The sequence below is a fragment of the Trichosurus vulpecula genome, chromosome 2 (genome assembly GCF_011100635.1).
Source record: "Trichosurus vulpecula isolate mTriVul1 chromosome 2, mTriVul1.pri, whole genome shotgun sequence".
Classification (NCBI taxonomy): Eukaryota; Metazoa; Chordata; class Mammalia; order Diprotodontia; family Phalangeridae; genus Trichosurus; species Trichosurus vulpecula.
The window spans coordinates 367,840,601-367,860,452 of NC_050574.1; the positions used below are offsets into that span (position 1 = coordinate 367,840,601).

Here is a 19,852-nt window from a genome sequence, read left to right on the forward strand (position 1 = left end):
AAATTGGCTTAGTTGGGAAGGGGGTTGGGGGAACTTATCCTTCCTTGGTGATGGTCAGAATTAGAAAACAGATTTTGGGTGGGGTCAGCACTTGGATTGTAGGTCTTTGATTCCCTGAAGTTAGTTGGGCTGACGCTTCTAAATGTATGTCAGTCTGACATTGCTTAAAAGATGGGAGTTTCATCAAAAAAATTTTTTTAAAAAGGGAGGAAGTGGATATGAGAATGATCAGCTACTGGACAGGTGTTTTTAAATTTGGCATTTATATATAAGAAACCAATTTTCAATTTTGAGTCCCCCCTTTCCAAGTGCTGACTTGAGATTAATTTGACAGGGTTTTGAAGGTATGGGTTTTGCATTTTATAATCTCCTAGATATTAGTGAAAAATACAAAGATTATAGATATTAAAGTTTGATGCTGTTCTTATTGTATGTTTTTCTTGAATAGGTATTGAGAAATGGAAGCCCTTACCAGCCCAATTGTATGTTTTTCTTGAATAGGTATTGATAAATGGAAGCGCTTACCAGCCCAGCTTTGCCAGCCCTAATAAGAAGCATGCTAAAGCCACAGCAGCTACTGTGGTTCTTCAAGCAATGGGCCTTGTACCAAAGGACCTCATGGCTAATGCCACTTGCTTCAGGAGTGCCTCACGTAGATAGAGATTGAGGTTTTATATTAATCATTTCAGATAATTTTACTCTGCATCAGAAATGTATTTCTTCTTTAATGTTGTAAATAATTTGGCAACTTAGACATTGTGTAAAAAGCAATCTGTACAAACATCTCCAAGCTTTGGTTTTGTACCATGAAAATTGTATTTAACCATACAGGGTTTTGGTATGTTTATATTGTTTACCTTAGTGATGTATTTGTTTAAGTGGCTCAACATCAAAACAGTTGTTTGAAGGCATCAGTAATCCTAAGTGTGGAATGTTAAATAACGCTTTTATACTGTATTTTGTACTATGATGTAATTCTTTCCCCTTATGGCTAGGCTGCTGTAACACTTGCCTATAATCAGTGAAGGGCTGTGCACCTTAGACTATTTCATGAAGGTTCTGCTGGACAGATATTGGGCCAGTGTTATTGGATAATCGGAGTTCTGTTCCACAGGGCTAATGCTACCGTTTTTCCCTTTAAATTTTATTAGGGTTTAACATATGGTATGCTGTGTTACAGTCAGCTTTATGTCCTATATTCTAAAATAAAGGATTAAGCCAGACTGATGCCATAAGGAAGAAGTCCAAAATGAAGACCCACTAGAATTCCAATGCAGACGCCAAGAAAATTTAATGGCATTGAGTTGTGATGTAGTTTTACTTTAATGTGCATTTTGAATTTCAGCTACAACTAGATGATAGACTCAAGATGATAATGCAAATGCTGTAACCAACTTATCTAATAAAATCAGCACCAGGCCACTATTTTGTTGACTGCAAAAATAAGTTCATGTTAATTTAGGGTCTAATAGAAAATTTCATTTCATATGTGCATTATAGTGGTACTCATATGCTGTCTTTAAACTTTATTTTACAAAATGCTTAAGGCCCAAATACAAACTTCTGGAATAAATGTGGTGTTTTTCTTAATTTTTTCAGCTGCAATAACAGATTACATTATCACTTGTACCCACTGAAGAGGAAATAACTTTATTTCATAAAAACATACACACACTACATGAAATTCATCTCAAGCAGATATTTTGGCAAAAGTTATAGAAAAATTCCTACTTAAATTTTCTAGGATAAAAATAGAAATGTAGGAACCATTAGTGTTAATAAAAACAACTTTGAAATGATTTTGAGTGTACAGTCCTCATCAAAATCCATCATGAGGTAGTTTTCTCAGAACGTCATCACATCAAAGTATTTTCAAACTACATCTATTATGGACAAACAAAACATTTCTTCACATTTGGAGGTATGATCAGACTAGGGAGTGAAGTGTCTCTTACATTGGTTCCTTAATACCTTAATTCCTTTCTTACAAAACCTGAGATAAGCACTTTGAAACAGGTTTCTTTTGGGAAGATGTTTCTTAAGAGTTGGCAGTTAATCTTGTTCCACTTGTTTCAAGACCTCCAATTACAAATGTAATTATCCATTTCCATGTATCGTAAAGATGATTTTCCTAGTATTGGTAACTGGGTAAGTTGACTTAGAGTTTTAAGATGCAGTCCACAATTAGCAAGCTCCTTTTCAAGGCCTTCCTGTAAAAATCAACATATTTAAAAAAAAATAATACATCTGCTTTGGGTACTACAGAAATTTTAAATTGGGAACTCTTCCTAACAACATAATCACATATTTAGAACAGGATAATCATACTTAGGGTAAAAGGTTTCATAAGAGTTGAAAGGTTAAGTCCAAGAATTACATTCTTTTGGAAGGAAGTAGTCTTTGAACCACTAATGACTCTTCTAGTCTAGACATTTGGAAGGTATAGGATTCAATTTTAAATTCAATTCAGTGGAATTCTGGGAATTCAAGTGGTTAAAACAGCAAGAAGAGCCAACAAGCTAAATGGTCAGCAGGCTTTTTTTTTTTTTTAAACATTTATACTTAACATATTCTCTAGTCTCAATCAGAAATGTACAAGGGACAATTCTAGGTGACTAAATTGGAGGATCCAATGCTCAATTAATCAGATTCACATTATATGACATTGCTTAATTCCACAAGCCAGCTTCACAATTTCACATTGCAAGTTTTTTTCAGTTTGGAATAACTTGAGTTTCTTAACAACCAAATAGTCTACTTGCCTTGTTTGGTAATTTTTCCATTTGAGTACATGTGTTAAATATAGATGTTGGTTCATGAGTATATAATCCTGCAGAAAAAGATCCCTTTTGTGCAGATTTGAGCAGCATAGTCAATGAATGCAGAGAATGAGGCATGACAGGGCCTGTAATCTCCAAACTAAATTGATCTTTATAACCAGAATAAACTGGTGTCTTCACATTTACTGTTCGTGCCTGAGAAGAGGTTGAAAAAGAGGAAAATGATGACTTATAATTCATGATTGTGCCTTTCCTCTTTTTTTTAAAAAATATGTGCATATTAGCCTTTCCTTTTTTAATGTTCCTCTAATACTGAAGAGGAGAAACCAAGTATAGTTCCTGTGGGGACGACTGATTTAAGTAAAATGTTAGCATCTCTTTTAAACACCCTCTTCCCTACCTCCCGCAAACAAATGGAATGAAGTCGATTCCGTTTTTGGTCTTTCTACAAAGTTTCCTTGATTAAACTTTACAGATAAGAAATAAAGAGGAAAAGTGAAATTAATTTTCCTAAAGTGACTGACAATGTGATAACACCTATTAGTTAAGAGTATTTTACAGGAGAATTTTCAACCCTCTTCGGAACAGGATTTCAATAAAGTTCAATAAAATTTTTTTGAGAAATTTCTCAAAAACAGAATGAAGGATTACAAAAACCTAAAGAGTAAAGGACTATAATAACAGAAAATAGAGTGCTTTCAGCCTTCCAGAATGTAGGCATAAGTTTGTAAAGTTCTTTTTACCTTGAGCATTTGCATTGTGGCACCTCGGAAAGCTATTGGGGACAACAGTGTTGGTGGAAGTCCTGCCTGAGGACCTGAGGTGGCAACTAAACTCTTGCAATTTATCAAGAAGTTTAGTAGTGTAAAGGTGTTAAGTCCTTTTACTAGTACAATAGACTCAGGTCTATGATCCATTTGCACTTCATTTCTTTCTTTACGACTAATGTCATCAGTCAAGGAAATTGTTGAAATATTTTAAACATCAATGCAAAGAATTCAACGCTGAACCACTAACTTCACTCTTCCATTAGGAATAAAGGTTTGCTTTTTAATCCACGGGCTTCTTCATCCTGTACTACTAGCAGGCACCATGCTAGACACTGGGGGCAGAGACAAAAACTCTGGTGCTAAGAGGAGACATGCAATCAACACGCACTTAATAATGCCAAGCACCACTAAGCACTGAGGAAACATGGACAAGGAATAGAACAAAGCAATAACTGCGTGGTGCTTGAAGAAAGCATGGAATTCTGAGATGGATGAGTAAAGAATATACTCCACAAACAGGGGACAACCTGTAGACAGATGTTCTCTATTCGAACGTCAAGTAGGTCAGTTTGGCTGAAGTGTGTACGTAAATGGGCACTATTATGTAGAAAGGAGAGTTGGAGGCAGACTGTGAAGATGCTCAACAATGGGAGCTTTTGAAACGCAGGGCAATGGCATGAATCTGGGAATGTAACTTTTCTTTAAGCGGTACAGAATGCATTAGAGAAGAAAGACTGCATGAAGAAAGACCACCGAGGCTATTACAATAGTACAAGCTTACGGTGAATGACTGAACTACTGTGATTGTGGTCTAGAGTACAGAAAAGGTAAAGGATGGAAGAGATGGTGTGGAGGAATAATTAACAACCTCTGGCAACTGACTATATGGAGATTAAGGAAGAGGGAAAATTTCAAGTTTGGAAACCTAGGTGGCTAGGACACTGGTAGCCTTACTTGGAAAGTCTGCGATGCCTCTAAGACATGAAGTCCAAATATGTCCAGTGGTGATGGGGGAATGAAGTCAGAAGAGAACCACAGGCTGGATATATAGATCTGAGAATTATTTACATGGAAAGGATAACTGACTCCTTGGGAACAAAACGTTCCCTGAAAGAGAAAAGATGAAAAGCTTTTGTGTATAGCCAGTTATGGGAAATGTATGAATGATGAATCTGGGGATGAAGAGAATGAGATAAAAGAACAGGTAGAAGATCCAATGGAGCGGGGGCAGGGGGGGGGGAGTGGCATCTCCAGTCATTCTGATCTCTATCTTGTCATTGGACCCAAATGGCTCCAGAGGAGAAAGTGAAGATGATGACCTTGCACAGCCCTCCTGGAAATCTTCAGGGAGAGGACAGGATCAAGGGTACAAACAGAGGAGTTGGGCTTTGCTTTTCAGGTTACTTTGTCAAGAGATTGGGGGATGATTCCAACAGCTTCTGAGAACAGAGTAGGGGAAGAGGGAAGAGAACAAGACTGCTACATGTTTTTGTGTCAGGAATTGTGCCACAAATTACAAATACTTCACTTGTGGGAGGTGGCTACTATTATTATCCCTACTTTACTGCTGAAGCAGAGATTACATGATTTGCCAAAGATCACACAGTTACTAAGTGTCTGAGGCCAAGGCTGAACTCAGATTTTTCTGATTTCAAGCCCAGCACCACAACACCATGAAACTGATGGAGAAAGGCTTGATTTTTTCAGTAAAGTAAGCCCCTCATAAAGTGTCCATGGTGATCTGTAGTTTCTTTTGTCACAATCTTACTTCTTTTAAGTAGTTATAAAAGCTTTTAAAAACGATTCTAAGTATCTTAAATATGAAAAAACTCAATCACTTAAATGAACCCCCCCAACTATACAATTCAATTTTGATTAAGAGAAAAATATGCTTAAAAAGTTACTTGTTCTATGATCCCCAAAAGGTGTTTTATTTGTCCTTAATTTGTGCTTCAGTTACATTTGTTATGCTAATTTTGCTTTCTTTGATCTCCATCATAACCTTTCCTCTTAATATACTTGCTTATATCTCTAGCTCCACACATACATATATACAGTTGTTATTTAATTCCACTTAATAGTCCATTAATTACTTTATACCAAATTAAAAAAAAATTGTGAACTATTCATTTTTGTTGTATTGACTTGACCTAATTACACTGAGTAGATAGCCCTCCAACTGTTCAGTTCTTGTTAAAATTGTTTCAATGTCTTTATTTAGGTTTTAAGTGCAACTTCTTAATTTAATGTGAAAATACTTGCTATATTGAAATTCCTATGTTATTTATCATTCCCCCAGATTTTTATGATACCAAAGGCAAAAATCTTTTCCCTTAATTTATATCACCTCAATTTTTTTGGTTGATCCTCTTGGATCCTATGGACACATCACCTGAAAACAGATTTATTTTAACCTTTCATTGACTTATGCTTATTTCCTTAACTTACTGTTCATATCTATTATTCTAAAAACTTTTAAAAATTATATTCAATTAAAGTGGACAATCTTGCTTACACTTGTTTTTAGGCAATGTTTTTAGTATTTGTGTTGGTTGCTGTTAATGGTATATAGTATCACTCAAAAGAGATCACCATAATCTACATGGAAAAAAACAACATTGATCAGACTATGACATTCAGTTTGATGGGCACCTCATTTTGCTAGTTCATTAATCTTAGGCAGGTGCTTCAGTTTGATACTGAGACAGGTTCAGACAAGATGGTACTGCATTTGCGAAGAAGCAGCATTTTCATTCACCTTTTTCATGAGGTTCCCTAACATGAAAACTCAACTCTTTAACATCAGCATTTTACTGCTTTATGCTACAAATGATAAAAATCTGCAAATCTTAGAACATACCACACAATTTCTGAAGAATAAAAACTCCAAAGGACAATGGAGAGATACAACATATGTGTATATAGGTTATAGTCTATTACCAATTAAGACTTAATGTAAGAAGTAATGTCTATGAAAGACATAGGTTGGTTAATTACGCATTGAGATCACTCATACTGTCCTTTATGGAAGTCAACAGTACCTGGGTTCAATTTTGGCCTCAGACATTTACTAGCTGTGTGACTCTGGTCAAGTCAGTCAACCCTGTTTGTCTCAGTTTCCTCCTCTGTAAAATGAGCTGCAGAAGGAAGTGGCAAGTCATTCCAGTATCTTTGCCAAGAAAACCCCAAATGGGGTTATCAAGAGTTACAACAACAACAACAAATTTTACAGGTAGAAGATTATCACATAGTATAAAAGTGAGAGGTGGTAAAAAGAAAAAAAATTCATAAAATCTTTATGTGCCACTAAAGCCAGATCATCCCAAGGGCATTTAGGGAGGAAACTGGAAGGACAGCAAAAGTATGAAAAATAATCAAGATGAACCAAGATTTCTACTGCAAACTAATTTCTGCAACAAAGACAGGGAGCCACCATACTCGGATCTATTATATTCCATGATCTGCACGATAAAGTAGAAATGGCACCGGGTATGACCAACTGCATCATTCAGTAATTTAACCAATTATCATAATAATAGTTACTACTTATAGTGGTAAAATAAAAAATACAATTTTTATTTATATAGCGATTTCTCACAATAATCTTGCTAAGTAATAACTAGTTAATCAATACTGAAAAGAATCTATAGTCCTTAGCACTTTATTTTCTATTTCTTCTAATTTTGCTTGGAATCTGACTGTAGTATCAAAAGCCTATCCTTTTAAAATGTTATTCTAAATACTTTATGTTTCAATTTCCTTGGGTCAGTTCCTTTTTTTTTTTTTTTGAAACATAACACGTAAGAATCTTGCACGGGTCGAAGAGATTTTGAAAGAATGTCAAACTGTTACCAAGGATGGCAAAGAATACTCCAAACCACTAATTATGAGAGAATTGCAAATCAAAATAACCTCAAAGAACCCAGCAAACCGACAAAGATAACAAAAGATTGAAACAATCAATTTTGAAGAGGTTGTAGAAAGACTAGGACACATAATCTTCATTTCAGAGTGCAAAATAAAATCTCGATTTTTATGTAAGCTAAAAACTCAGTTGTTTTAATTTTTATTTCTTTTAATTTTATTCGTCTAGAGTATGTTTTCATGTGGTCATTAATAAAGCTTTTTTTGAAAACAAGCTATATCTTTTAGCTTTCCAGTTATTTTCTAAAATTCCGTGCCCCTCCCCCCCAATTTTGTTGTTTTTCTACCAGTCTATTTTGAACATTTGGCTATTTTCCATTTTCTTTCATGTTGTCATCATCTTCTGATAATTTTTAGCATTTAGTTCTTTTAAATCTCCTGGTTATTTCTGGGGGCCAATTCTAGTTCTTCCAGAATTTTTTTCAGTAACTCTGTTACTCACTGAATGTTCTTTTTGTTGAGTTTCATTCATCAGAAGACTTTAAAATCATTTTATTTATTTTTGGTATATCTACTGCAATTTTGAGGGATAGCACAAGGACCCAGGCTTTCTCCCAAACTCTTAATCTGATATTCTCCTTGAGAAAAGTCTTTCTGGAGTATTTTAATTACAACTACAATACCCTGCAAGAGAGTATCTTAACTTTTGGTTTAATTACTTCTCCACTTATGAATCATTTGCACTAGAAATTAAATAGAACCAAAACCTAGATGTTGTCTTTGTCAGTTTAGTTTAATTAGACTTTTACTTCAAGGTTCAACAAAGAATTTTTTTCATGGAAATGAATAGGTTTTAAAGCACTACATTTATACTAAAGCAAAACTGGATTAAAGTTAATTAATTTCTGAACTGAATGAAAAAAAAGTAAATACCCATCATATGAATAGCAGCAATTAAAAGGATACAGCTTGAGAGAGATAGAGATGTCTGGTTTTTTTATCTTATCCTGTACACCCATCTCTTCCAGCCAGGAAAAACTTTCCTCTTCATCCTCATCACTGATAAGTTGTTCCCTAGAAATATATTTGGTTTGAGGTTCTTGTTTTATACACCTCACAAAATTCCACAAAATTATAATATTGGGTTTATGATTTATGAAAATTATTTTAATTACATACTCCTCTGGTTCTGTCTTATATTCACTCTCTGCTACATGCAGACTTGTCTCAGATACTTTTTGTTTCCGTTGGCCATTTTCTTTTATTAAAGGCAAAGAAAATTCAATACCTGGGCAAAAACAGCAAGAGTAACAACCAATTTTTATTTCATTTGATTTTTATAAATCTATCTTGCCTCATTCTACTTTAAGGAAACCCCAAACACTCAACATTTCTACTGTAGTGTGTTGCAATGATTGGCATTAAAACAGAATGCACCTTCTGCAAGCTAGTGTACAGATTATTTTTCTTTTCTTCTTTTTGCAGGGGGGAAGACAGGGCAATTGGGGTTAAATGACTTGCCCAAGGTCACAGCTAATAAGTGTGTCAAGTGTCTGAGGCCGCATTTGAACTCAGGTCCTCCTCACTCTAGGGCCGATGCTCTACTCACTGTGCCACCTAGCTGCCCCATTAATGTACAGATTATCATCCATTTTACATAAAACCTGGGAAGGTGAGAAGATAATCTTAAAGTTCATAAACAACAGTTTGAAAAAGTAAAAGAAGAAAAGCCCTCCTAGAAATATGGCAAATATGTCCATTTACATCTTTTTTTTTTAGGGAAACATCTACACAAAGTGAGATACTACTATATAGTGCTTCTGAATCGAATGAAAAAAGGTATATTTACCTTCATTTTTCATAGCTTCTCTTAAACCTCTGGTTGTGGGTGACAAGACAGCTGTAATTACATCATTTCCTGCTAGCCCTGCTGCACGAAACAGCACAGTAAATTGATAGGTACAAACATAGAAATAGGGACAAAGTTTTGTCTTCAGTAGATTATACAGAGAAGTGAAGCTGATGGACCTACGAATTAAAGAAACAACTTTAACTTTGAAATTTTAAAATCACAAAAACCCCAATGTTTATTTTAAACCACCCAGTTAAGAACTTAAAAACCATTTTAAAGCCTGTGAGCTGTTGCAATCCACCCTTGTCACAAAAAACTAAAAGTTTTTTCTGTTTGAATTACTTATACTGAAAAGTCAACCCCAACTTAAAAGAACCTGAGTTCAATAAACATTTATTAAACATTTGAAGGGAGAAGAGAAGGTTTGAAATACCTGTACCTAAGGAAAAGTCACATTATTTTAGAGCTGGGAGAGATCTTCTAGCACGATTAATTTCATAGGTCAGGAAATGGATGCCTGGAAATGTTAGGTAACTCTAAGGAGACATAAAATCATCTCTGGGATGGAATCACTGGTCTTAAAAACATTTCACAGAGAGATAGTTGGTTTTCTCTCTATCTAGTTCATCTGTGAATTTTGCTAATGGAAAGTTTAGGGAAGAAGTGATTAAATAATTCAAAGTTAGTTAAACAAAGCTACTCTGTCATGTGACGAAAGAAGGTCCTAGCTAATCCTCACAGATTGTAGCTTGTAGTGCCAGCACTTTTAAAGCCAAACGTTTCACCAATGCTTTATTAGCCAATAGGATTGCCAATTTTTTGAGCAACTCCACTCACCATGTTAAGATGTGCTTTGAAATGGATATCAACAGAAATGACGAAAATAAGGGAAAGGAGGTCAGCAGTACCAGACCTCAAAGTATACTTTTGAGTAATAATTTTCAAAACTATTGGTTAAACTACTAGTTAAAAATTGTGATCAATCAGCTTAAAATCTTAGGTACAGAATATATAGAAAAAAAAGAGAATATAGTTGCACAGACCCAAGCTTTTACGGCAAAGACTCACTATATGACCCAGACTCCTGGGAAAACTGGAAAATAGGCTGTTAGAAATTAGGTCTAGACTAACATCTCACACAAAATACTATAATCAGCTTCATGGATACATGATCCAGATATTGAAGTTCATAAGCAATTCAGAGAAGCAAGGGAAGAAATATCAGCTGTAACTATGAATAAAGGAAGAGTTCTTGACCAAAGGGAGGATTGCAGATAATAAAAAAGCCAATTTTGATTACATAAAATTGAAATTTTTTTTTTCGCAAACAAAATGGATGCACATAGAGTTAGAAGGCAAACAGCTAAATGGGAAAAAAATCTTTGCAGCATGTTTCCCTGACAAAAATCTATTACCCAAGACACATTAGGAACTGAATCAAATGTATGAGTCATTTCCCAACAGATAAATTGTCAAAGGACATAAAAGAAAGGTCAGCAGGAAACCTAGAAAAACAAGACAGTTTCGAAAATGATATGCTGCACTATCCTTCTCATTCTATGAACAGAATACTGTATTAGTCTCTGGTGATAAGAGTTATGAAAACATAAGACCTAAGTTCTCAAAAGAAGAAAAACAAGCTATTAGGTCATATAAAATAATGTTCCAAATGACTAATGATTAGAGAAATGCAAAAATCACAAAGAAAGCAAAACGACAATTGTTAGAGTGACTGTGGGAACACAGTGGAGCAGTGAATTGGTATTATGTATTCTAGAAACAATTTGAAACTAAACCCAAAAAAGAAACTAAACTTTGCACATTCTTAGACCAGCATTGCCATTACTAAGGGTATATTACAAAGAGATCAAAGGAGGAAAAAAAAGACCCATATGTACAAAACATTTAAATTAGTTCTTTTTATGGTGGCAAAGAAATGCAAAAAAGTGGGGTGTCCCTTAGCTAAGGAATGGTTGAACCAATTATGACATATAAAATTGATGGATTATTTTTGTGGCATAAGAATTGAGGAAAAGGACAATTTCAGAGAAACCTGGAAGAGTAGGAATGATAATGGTGAAATGAGAAGAACCACAACAATTTGTATATCAAAACAACATTTTAAAGTCCATGAAAGACTTATTTAATGCGACGACCAAACATGATTACAAAGGAGTAGAGACAAAACATGCTCCCACCTCCTGACAGAGAGTGAAGTCAAGGGGCATGCAGAATTAAGTGTACATTTTTGGACATGGCCAAGGTAGGGAATCTGTTTTGCAGATGAGGCAGTATTTGAAACCCATGCCCTCTGACTTCAGGTCCATTAGTCTTTGCCCCCTATGCTTGGCTCACGCTCAAAAAAACTGCTAAATAAATTCAGGCTCTTTTAAGATCTTGTTGAATGTCAGATTTTTAGAGAGGCAGCACAGCATACTGGAGCCTTACTGGATGCGAGAAGGACTTGTTCTGACAATTATCAGGTATTTGAGCAGAGGCAAGTCACTTAATCGTTGAGCTTTAGTTCTGTAATCTATAATATGGTAAGAATAATACCTATAATATCTATGTCATATAGTTGTGGGGCTTAAATAAGTTAACGAGTAAAAACAAATCAAAACTTAATTAAGTGAAAAACAATTTTCAAATCTTAAGGCACTTTAACAATTTCAGAGATTATAATTATCATCATTATTAAATTAACCAAAAAATCCATAATGTTTGTAATACTGTATTTCACCACATAATCACTGCAGATCTTATGCCAATTTTTTTTTTTTTTACAAAAAAGGAGCAACCATTATGTGAAGCTTTAAAAAAGTGTGCCAGTATTACTTGTATTTTAGTTTTCACCAGTCTCGAACCAACTTTTCACTCACTGAAAATTATCTTTCTGCAGCTGTTTCCACACTGTCCAGCAAACACAATCACTTTCAGCTTAAAGCCCAAAGAAGTTTTTATCTTTACCCATGATCAGAAAGAAAAGCTTCCCGCATTAACTTTGGCTGTACAACCTAGCTAGTGAACAAGGGAAGATACAAGTCTTATCATATCATGTGACCTACTCACCAAAGCTTTGCCCGCCCACCTGCCACTCCCCTTGTACCTATAGCTTTTCACTGGGTTAAGTGACAATACTGTCAGTACTGCAGTGTTCTAAACAAACCATGCCAGTCGACTTTCTGAAATATACCAACAGTGAGTGTGTGCTGAGAATTCTAGGCTCTGGGCTCACAATGCAACAGAGATAAAAGTGTATCCATATGCCACTGGTGAATACATTGTTGGTCTGCTTACCTCTTAAATGGCATGATGAGCAGAATTCTACCATGCAACAATTACTTGATGAAAGGTTACAAGCCAATTTTTGGACTGAAAAAAAAAACCAAAAAACAAAAAACAAAACCCCACAGTGTGATGATTATGCAGTGGGGGTGATTATGCGGTGAAATATGGTAACTCTTAACCATGAATAAGGTGATTTGGTTATTATATATTTCCATGTACTAAATACAACAGAATAACAAAAAAGAAGTAATGATTTAATTTAGAAATTATTTCACTGATCTTACCATTCACTCATTAAAATTTGTTGTAGCCCCTCATCATTTGACCATGGGCTCGTTTTCCCAGCTATTCTTCTGTCAGCTCCAATACGTGGAAAAAGTTGTAACCATGGCAGGGAGGGATGAAGCCAATAAATAAGGCTCTGTTGGAATGCACATCGAAGCTCAGTGGAGAGTCGTGGATCCTGAAAGACGTAAGGATTATTGCTTGGTTCCTAAAATGTGGTGGAAAATTAAAAACTTTCAACTCCTTTAGGTACAAAGGTTTCACAAAAGGGATATTTTCAAACCACACAATTCAATACTACTCTCCCTGATGAGGATGATGATTTTACCAAAAGTATTGTTTCATTTGTGTAAGAAGTTCCTGGTGAGAAACTTCCTCTATTAATCCAAGACTGGCACCTTCTCTACAACTTAGCCTCTTAAGAGAGTTGTCTGTGGTAACAGGAGATTAAATAACTTGCCCAAGGTCACAAGGCCAGAGGTGGGATCTGAGGCCACTTTTCTCTACTCATTATACTATACTCCTTTATACTCCATTATACTATACTCTCTACTCATTATACTCCTTTTCCTATTTATAGAAAAACTTCACCAATTCAGAATTTGAGGCTAATTATGCAAGAGATAAGTTGCAGTTTAGCTTTATTTAATCATTTAATGGTTAATTTCAAAGTAAAAAAAAAAAAGGTGACTGGCAGAAATATAAGAGAAACTAAACTCTCAATTCTTTGTCTTAAAAACAGGGAGAATGACATCTATAGAAGAAAAATAATTAGCATATTTACGCAGCTCAAAAAACTGTATAGATATTACATTGACTCATTTTTTCAAAATCAAGTACCTGCATATTGTCAGGTAGATGAACTTCTGTTGCCTTGCAGTGTTGGACAAGGCCTTGCGCTTCTTCCTGAGCTTTCAAATGATCTGCCCAGGTAAAAGATTGGGAAGAGGTAAAGAGGAGGCGAGTTTTAATACTCCAATCCACAGGAAACTCAACACTTTCTGAGGATGGAATATCGTATTTGGAGTGCTGGTGATGAGGAGTCTTTCAAAAATAAAGAACACAGTATTAGAACGAGAAAAACATCTTCAATCTAAAGATTAGCTAATTTCAAAATTACCCTTAGTAGACTACTTAAAGCCTTTTACCAATCAATTGCTATTCCAATTAAACACAAAATAAGTGCCTCCCCCCACTGTGGTATTATTTCTAGACCCTGAAACCAAAACGAACCACATGAAAAGATAAAATGAGTAGATACCTCTATAGAGTGATCCACAGAGAACCAATAAACTAAAAACATCTATCACTTCCATCGATCTGACATACTACCCTCTCTTCTTTATGTGGTCTAAATTTCTTTCTATTTTCCATTAGTCACACTTCTGCATGATATAACAGCATGGGAAGAATGTAAAGCCTAGAAATTACTGTTTCCAGAAAACATATGGGAAAACTTACATGAACTGATGAGTGAAATAAGCAGAAATTAAGATGATACACAAAATGACAACAACAGAGATGCAGTTAAAACATGGTGTAAAGCCAAAATGACCAATCTTGGCTCCAGAAAAGAGAAATGCAATTTTGGGTGTAGAGGAATCAGTCTGGACATATGATTTCACTGGTATAGGGAACTTCCACAATTGACTGTTACCTATAATTTAAAGAATTACTGGGAGCAAAGTTAAACAACAAGCCCACGTTTGGCACAGCTAGTGTCCATCAGAGGCAGTACCTGAACCCAAGATATTCTTGACTCTAAGGCCTAGGTGCTGTCCACTAAGAACAAAGGAAACTGGAAGGATCAGGGGAGGCTTTCAGGAGGTGGTATCTGAGCTGAGCCTTCATGGATAAGGACTCTGAGAGACAGACATTGAGGTAGTACAATCTGGCCATAGGAGATATCTTGTGCAAAATGCAGAGATCAAAGGTCAAGTTTGGATGACAGAGAGAATAGTCCAGCATGGCTCGAATGTAATGTTCATGAAAAGAAGTAATGTGAAAGAGGGCCTGAAAGGTAATTTACAAAATTATCACCTGGTTGGAACCTGCTGTTCTATTCTAGAGGCCAAGAGGGTATCAAGGAAGGTTTCTGAGCAGGAGAGTGACATAATTAGACCTGGCCCTTGGCAGGTGTGTAGAGGACGCATTATAGAGTAAAGAAAATTACAGATCTGTAAAAGCAAAATGCTATTAAGAAGCATAAGTGTATGGCAAAACATTCAATGTCACTTCATAACAATTTATAAATCATTACCATGGATAACTGCTTAACTGTTGTTCTTTCGGAAAACTCTTCTTTCCAGATCATATTATTTTCTTGATGAAAATCTAAAACCTGAAAAGGAAAAAGTTTTAACATATTGCTTAAACTTGAATTTAGACTTACGCTGCTCTAAGTATTTGCCCCCTTTACCATTATAATTTAATCCATATTCAAAGGATTAGCTATTTATACCAAAAGATACGGTAGCTGTTTACTGGAATTTCAAAACGCACACATGTCAAAGCATGGCGTATATTGAACCCATTCCAAAGAGATCCAGAAAATATACTGGTTCTTACATAGGAGAGTGGGTTTGAATTTATTGAGGCCAGTTTCTTTAGTCCCATCTTACTATCTCCAGGCTAGTCAGGAAAGTCGTACTGGGAGCTGCTGGCCAAAAATTTGGGGATTAATAAAGTTGGAAGTTGGTAATTTTCTTTGCCAGAGACAAATCTCAAGTGGTTTAGTTTTTCTGGTATGGCTGATCTTTTTTTTAGAGAGGGGTAACTCCGACTAGCCGCGTTGTCTGGTCCATAAACCATCGATCATAAATAAACGGGCATAAAGCATGTTTAACTCGTCCCTGATAATCCACGAAAATACGCTTCAATAACAATGAAGCAGATCGGACCTTTCCCGGGATAACCTCCCATTCGTGGGGATGGATGAGCGTGAAAGGGGGTTTCTTTAAAACTGCTGTGCTGTAACTTGTTTACATCACAGTAACAGCCATCAATCCAAAACAAAGTAAAATATGCCCAAGAGAAATAGATGTTTGGGGGGCAGCGTGGCTTGGTGGGCAGACGTCACTGCGCCAGGTTCAAACAGCTGGGTGACCCGGGGCACAAAAAGCTGCGTGACTCTGGGCAAGTCAGTTTCATTGTCAGTGAAGATCCCACTCAAGGATCTTGTGACTCTGGTCAGGGTCACTTTCCCACGACCGGGCCAGGTTAATGGCCGCGGGGAGGGGGGGAGGGGACTGATACGGAGAGACATTCACCTCTGAGGGGACAACTGGCGAAGAAGGGTCACTCACTGGCTCCCCCGTGTCTTGCAGGGGGCTGGCCGGCGGCCACGTAGGGTCGGCGACGGGCCCTGGCCCCACGGTCGGCCGCGGGCTATTGTCCAAGCGGGCAAAGGGGTTCCTCCGAAGGGAAGCCGTGGCGACTCCTCCGCTCCTGCTCCCCGCGGAGGGGAAAGGGCGAAGGCGGAGGCCGGCCGCCAGCGCGGCTCGGCGGGGCCCGAGGTCGGTCGGACCCGCCGGGGAGACGGCGGCTCCTGCTCCAGGGTCCGCAGGGTTTCGGGCCCGTTTCCGCCGGAGTCGCAGTGTCTCTGGGGGCTTTTTGAAGCTGGGCGAGTAGCCGGGGACCGTCACCGACATGGCGGCGGATTTCGGAATCTCCCGCGCCCGCGCCTGCTGGGACTCCACCCGGCCCCCAGAGCCAGCGAACGCGGGAAAGTGCGCCGGCACCTGATTGACAGCAAGGCGCGCGCCGCATGCCCCGCCCCGCCTCTCGCGAGAAATTAACGCTTGATAGGAAACTAGGGACGCACGAGGGCCCGGATTCGCTGCCTTGACGCGGTCACTTAAGGTACCAAATCCAAACCCCACCGGGCTTTGGAGCATGGATCTGCCAGCCAGCCTCTCACCCCTAGTCGTTGACTCCAGCTCTTCTCCAGATAGAGTTTTATCCAGTCCCCTCACGCAGGAACTAGCAGGCGCCCCTCATCTCCACCCCGAAACCGCAGGGATGTCACCCTTCAGCCACGTTGTGTATTTAAGGAGGCTCAGAAGCAAGATGTAGCCTTCCCTAGAGGGGTACAGTTCTGCGTCAGGAATTACCGAATAAAATCACAAGGAGGCTGCCACCCAGTTATAGCAAAGCAGCCCTCGTTAAGGCCGTACTGAGAATTAAGGCTGCATGGATCCAGGACCCCGGTTCAATCTTGTCGGTGGTGCACAGGGCACGTAGGCCGGGAGGCACATGTCTGCATGGAGAGGAATAAGGTGGAGCTGGCTCTGGAAGAGCTTTGTCCTTTCCAAGAATTGAGAAAATCTTTTGATGCCACATAAAGTTGCTAGAAACTAGTTAACAGGACTAGCTTTTGCATATATGCATAAAAGAAAGTGTTGAGAGGGGAACTCCTTAAGGTAACCCAAAGAGCAACTGTAGAAAAATACTAAAACAGGCCCATTAATTCAGTGGCTTTTCCTGAAGACAGCAGTTTTCCTGGTAATGATTCTAAAGGTACTCAACTGCTTGAGGTAGAATGACAAAAAATGCAACCAAAAACAGCTTTCAAAATATTCCTTCCAAAATATACTGAGGGTGGGAAGGTGTCTTAAAAATGTTAAATAACATCTAAAAATGCATAGAATGTTTGCACAATAATTTACTTTTTGAATACACCATATAGCTTTGAGCTTCTTGTCTTAGCAGGAAATACTGCTTCAAAACTGGATAACTTGTTTTTTTCTTGTTTGATTTTTCTGAACAATTTCCATGGAAACTTTGGCATCATATGGTGGAACAGGTTCATCTAAAAGAGGTCTAAAGAAGAATGAATTCATTAGAAGTGTCTGGTTTAAGTACAAACATAAAGAACATTAATAAGGTTACAGTCTAATACTGATATCAATTTAACCCATGATTTTAAGAAATACAGCCAAACTTGCATGGGGGCAAAAATTTAACTTTTAGATTTTGATAAGAGTGACAAGGTTCAAATCTCAAGAGGGCAAAAGCCTATTTCATCTGCTCAGTCTTCTGCCAATGTTTAAAAAAAAAATTCTTCAAACTGGGTGATATCCCCACTCCCACTTTGCCTTACTCTGCCCTTGTGTATTTTTGAACTGAGAGAGCAAGGTGGAGATAGACCCTGGTTTGCGGACCACTACAAGTCATTATTTTAAAGAATAAAAAACAATATTTACCAAATGAACTGTTTAGCTTATGTAGCAATAATTTCAGTGTTAAGCCCCAAAACATCCCATGAAAATTTAAAATTATTCAAAAGGCAATCATCTGAAGAATGGAAGTATTCAAATGTTTTATTTACACATCTTACCTGAAAACACCAGTTGACAGCTTCTCCATTACATCTTTTAAGATGCGTACCTGAAAGGTCTGTTAAGTTAGCAATATGCAAATGATGGGCAGGATATTAGAAGAAACCATTCAATAATTAAAACATAACAGATGCTTGACTTGTCTTTTTAGCTTTGTTCTCAAACTTTTTTTCTTAAGCTTGGAGCAACTTTTAAAATACATATATATGTGTGTATACAATGTATTCAATTAACAAGCATTTAATTTAGTAAAATTTCCACTGCTTACCCCTAATGGGGAAAACAAAGAAAAACAAAACCATGGTACCAAATATGTACAAACAAAACAATTTCTCATATTGACCAAGTTCAAAAATGTCTCTCTCTTTGCATATTTAGCTCTTAATTATCATCTATCCTTCAGAGTCATGGTTGGTCATTCTGGTGATCATAATTTTTAAATTTTTCAAAGCTGTTTATTTTTACATGATTATTACCGTAAAAACTGTTCTCCTTGTTCTGTTTACTTTAGTCTGCATTAATTCACACAAGTCAGGTTTTTCTGAAACCTTCCTTTTAGTAATTTTATATGACCTTAGAGTCACGTGCCATAATCTGTTTAGTAACTTCCCAAATGATGGGTAACCACAACAGATTTCACCCATCAATTCTACTGACCTTGCTAGATCAACTTCTTGGGTATAGTTCTAAATTGCTTTCCAGAATGGCTAGACCAATTCATACCTACACCAACAGTGAATTAATGTGCCTTTTGTCCTTAGGCCTTCCAACATTTGTCATTTTCCCTTTTTGTCAACATTGTCAATCTGATGGATAAATAGTGGAACCTCACAGTTGCTTAAATTTGCATTTCCCTAAATATTAGTGATTGGGAGCATTTTTTTCATATGGCTACTGATAGTTTGGATTCCTCTAAAAGTCTGTTCATATACTTTTACCATTCATCAACTGGTGTAATGACTTGAGCTACTATGAGAAGTTCTAAGTACATATTTAGTCACACTGAAATAATGATGTCCCTGAAAGAAAACTTTTAATGGCAAAGTGTTGAGAGATAATTGTGAAGTAGCAGTGATGGATGTTTAGAAAATCTGAAACAGGCAGGAACATGCTATTTCAGCTTCAGAATTCAATGCAAAACAGCTAACTGGGAGAAAAATATTTGCAGTGAATTTATCTGACAAAAGTCTGATCTAATATAGTAAAGCGATAAAAAGAGATAAGGTCAAGATGTGTTTCAAGGCAGTTTTCAAAAGAAGAATGCCATGCTCACAACAATAATATGCAAAAATGCTCTTGGTCACTAATAAGATGTGCAAATTGTTCCACCTTGTAACTATCATATTATCAAAGATGGCAAAACAGTAAAATGGCAATTATTTATACCACTATTAGGCATATACACAAAAAAGTCAAAGACAAAGGGAAAGGATTCATTTTCACAAAGGTATTTATAGAAGTACTTTTTGTTTTCACAAATAATGGAAACAATGTATGCTCATCAGTGGGATATTGCTAAATAAATTATGATATAATAACATAATGGAATATTAAGAAATAAGAAGCAAAATGGATTTGGAGAAACCTTGGAAGAACTGTGTGAACTGATGTAGAGGGAAATGAACAGAACCAGGAAAATAAATTTACATTATGACAACAATGATATAAAATAAA

At 36.9% G+C, this 19,852-nt stretch overlaps 3 protein-coding genes across 15 annotated transcripts in view; 1 reads left to right on the forward strand and 2 right to left on the reverse strand.

The window, feature by feature from the left end:
• Window positions 1-1,573, forward strand: part of SON (SON DNA and RNA binding protein) — a 35,161-nt gene extending 33,588 nt beyond the window's left edge. For 3 of the 5 annotated variants that reach the window (XM_036744700.1, XM_036744701.1, XM_036744702.1), the window contains one exon: window positions 502-1,573. In XM_036744700.1, the coding sequence (XP_036600595.1) occupies window positions 502-660 (159 nt within the window). In that variant the 3' untranslated portion in view covers window positions 661-1,573. Of the gene's footprint in view, window positions 1-448 lie in introns of all 5 variants that reach the window. The other 2 variants (XM_036744703.1, XM_036744704.1) reach the window with 1 other exon arrangement.
• On the reverse strand, window positions 1,559-17,397 carry DONSON (DNA replication fork stabilization factor DONSON). 2 transcript variants are annotated; one of them, XM_036744709.1, is made up of 10 exons: window positions 16,109-17,397; window positions 15,100-15,180; window positions 13,680-13,883; window positions 12,839-13,017; window positions 9,264-9,442; window positions 8,594-8,702; window positions 8,381-8,488; window positions 3,524-3,722; window positions 2,763-2,975; window positions 1,559-2,210 (listed from the first exon to the last, which is right to left on the reverse strand). In XM_036744709.1, the coding sequence occupies exons 1-10, from the start codon at window positions 16,733-16,735 to the stop codon at window positions 2,073-2,075; spliced, it is 2,037 nt and encodes a 678-aa protein (XP_036600604.1). In that variant the 5' UTR covers window positions 16,736-17,397; the 3' UTR covers window positions 1,559-2,072. The 2 variants fall into 2 exon arrangements, with proteins under 2 accessions (XP_036600604.1, XP_036600605.1); XM_036744710.1 differs by having other exon boundaries at window positions 12,839-13,047; window positions 16,109-16,523.
• Window positions 17,398-17,487: 90 nt separating this feature from the next.
• Window positions 17,488-19,852, reverse strand: part of CRYZL1 (crystallin zeta like 1) — a 53,413-nt gene continuing 51,048 nt past the window's right edge. For 7 of the 8 annotated variants that reach the window (XM_036744714.1, XM_036744716.1, XM_036744711.1 and 4 more), the window contains 2 exons: window positions 18,178-18,223; window positions 17,488-17,660 (listed from right to left, as the gene is read on the reverse strand). In XM_036744714.1, coding sequence (XP_036600609.1) covers window positions 17,561-17,660; window positions 18,178-18,223 — 146 coding nt within the window. In that variant the 3' untranslated portion in view covers window positions 17,488-17,560. Of the gene's footprint in view, window positions 17,661-18,177; window positions 18,228-19,852 lie in introns of all 8 variants that reach the window. The other variant, XM_036744718.1, reaches the window with a different exon arrangement.

Bases quoted from the DNA above. Each gene is read 5' to 3' on its own strand.
- DONSON (XM_036744709.1), bottom strand. From the start codon at position 16,735: ATGCTCCAAAGCCCGGTGGGGTTTGGATTTGGTACCTTAAGTGACCGC. The intron at 8,703-9,263 runs GTAAATATACCT...GTTTTTGCCCAG, and splicing joins AGAAGCTATGAAAAATGAAG to GTATTGAATTTTCTTTGCCT. The intron at 2,211-2,762 runs GCAAGTAGACTA...TGATTTTTACAG, and splicing joins TGGAAAAATTACCAAACAAG to GAAGGCCTTGAAAAGGAGCT.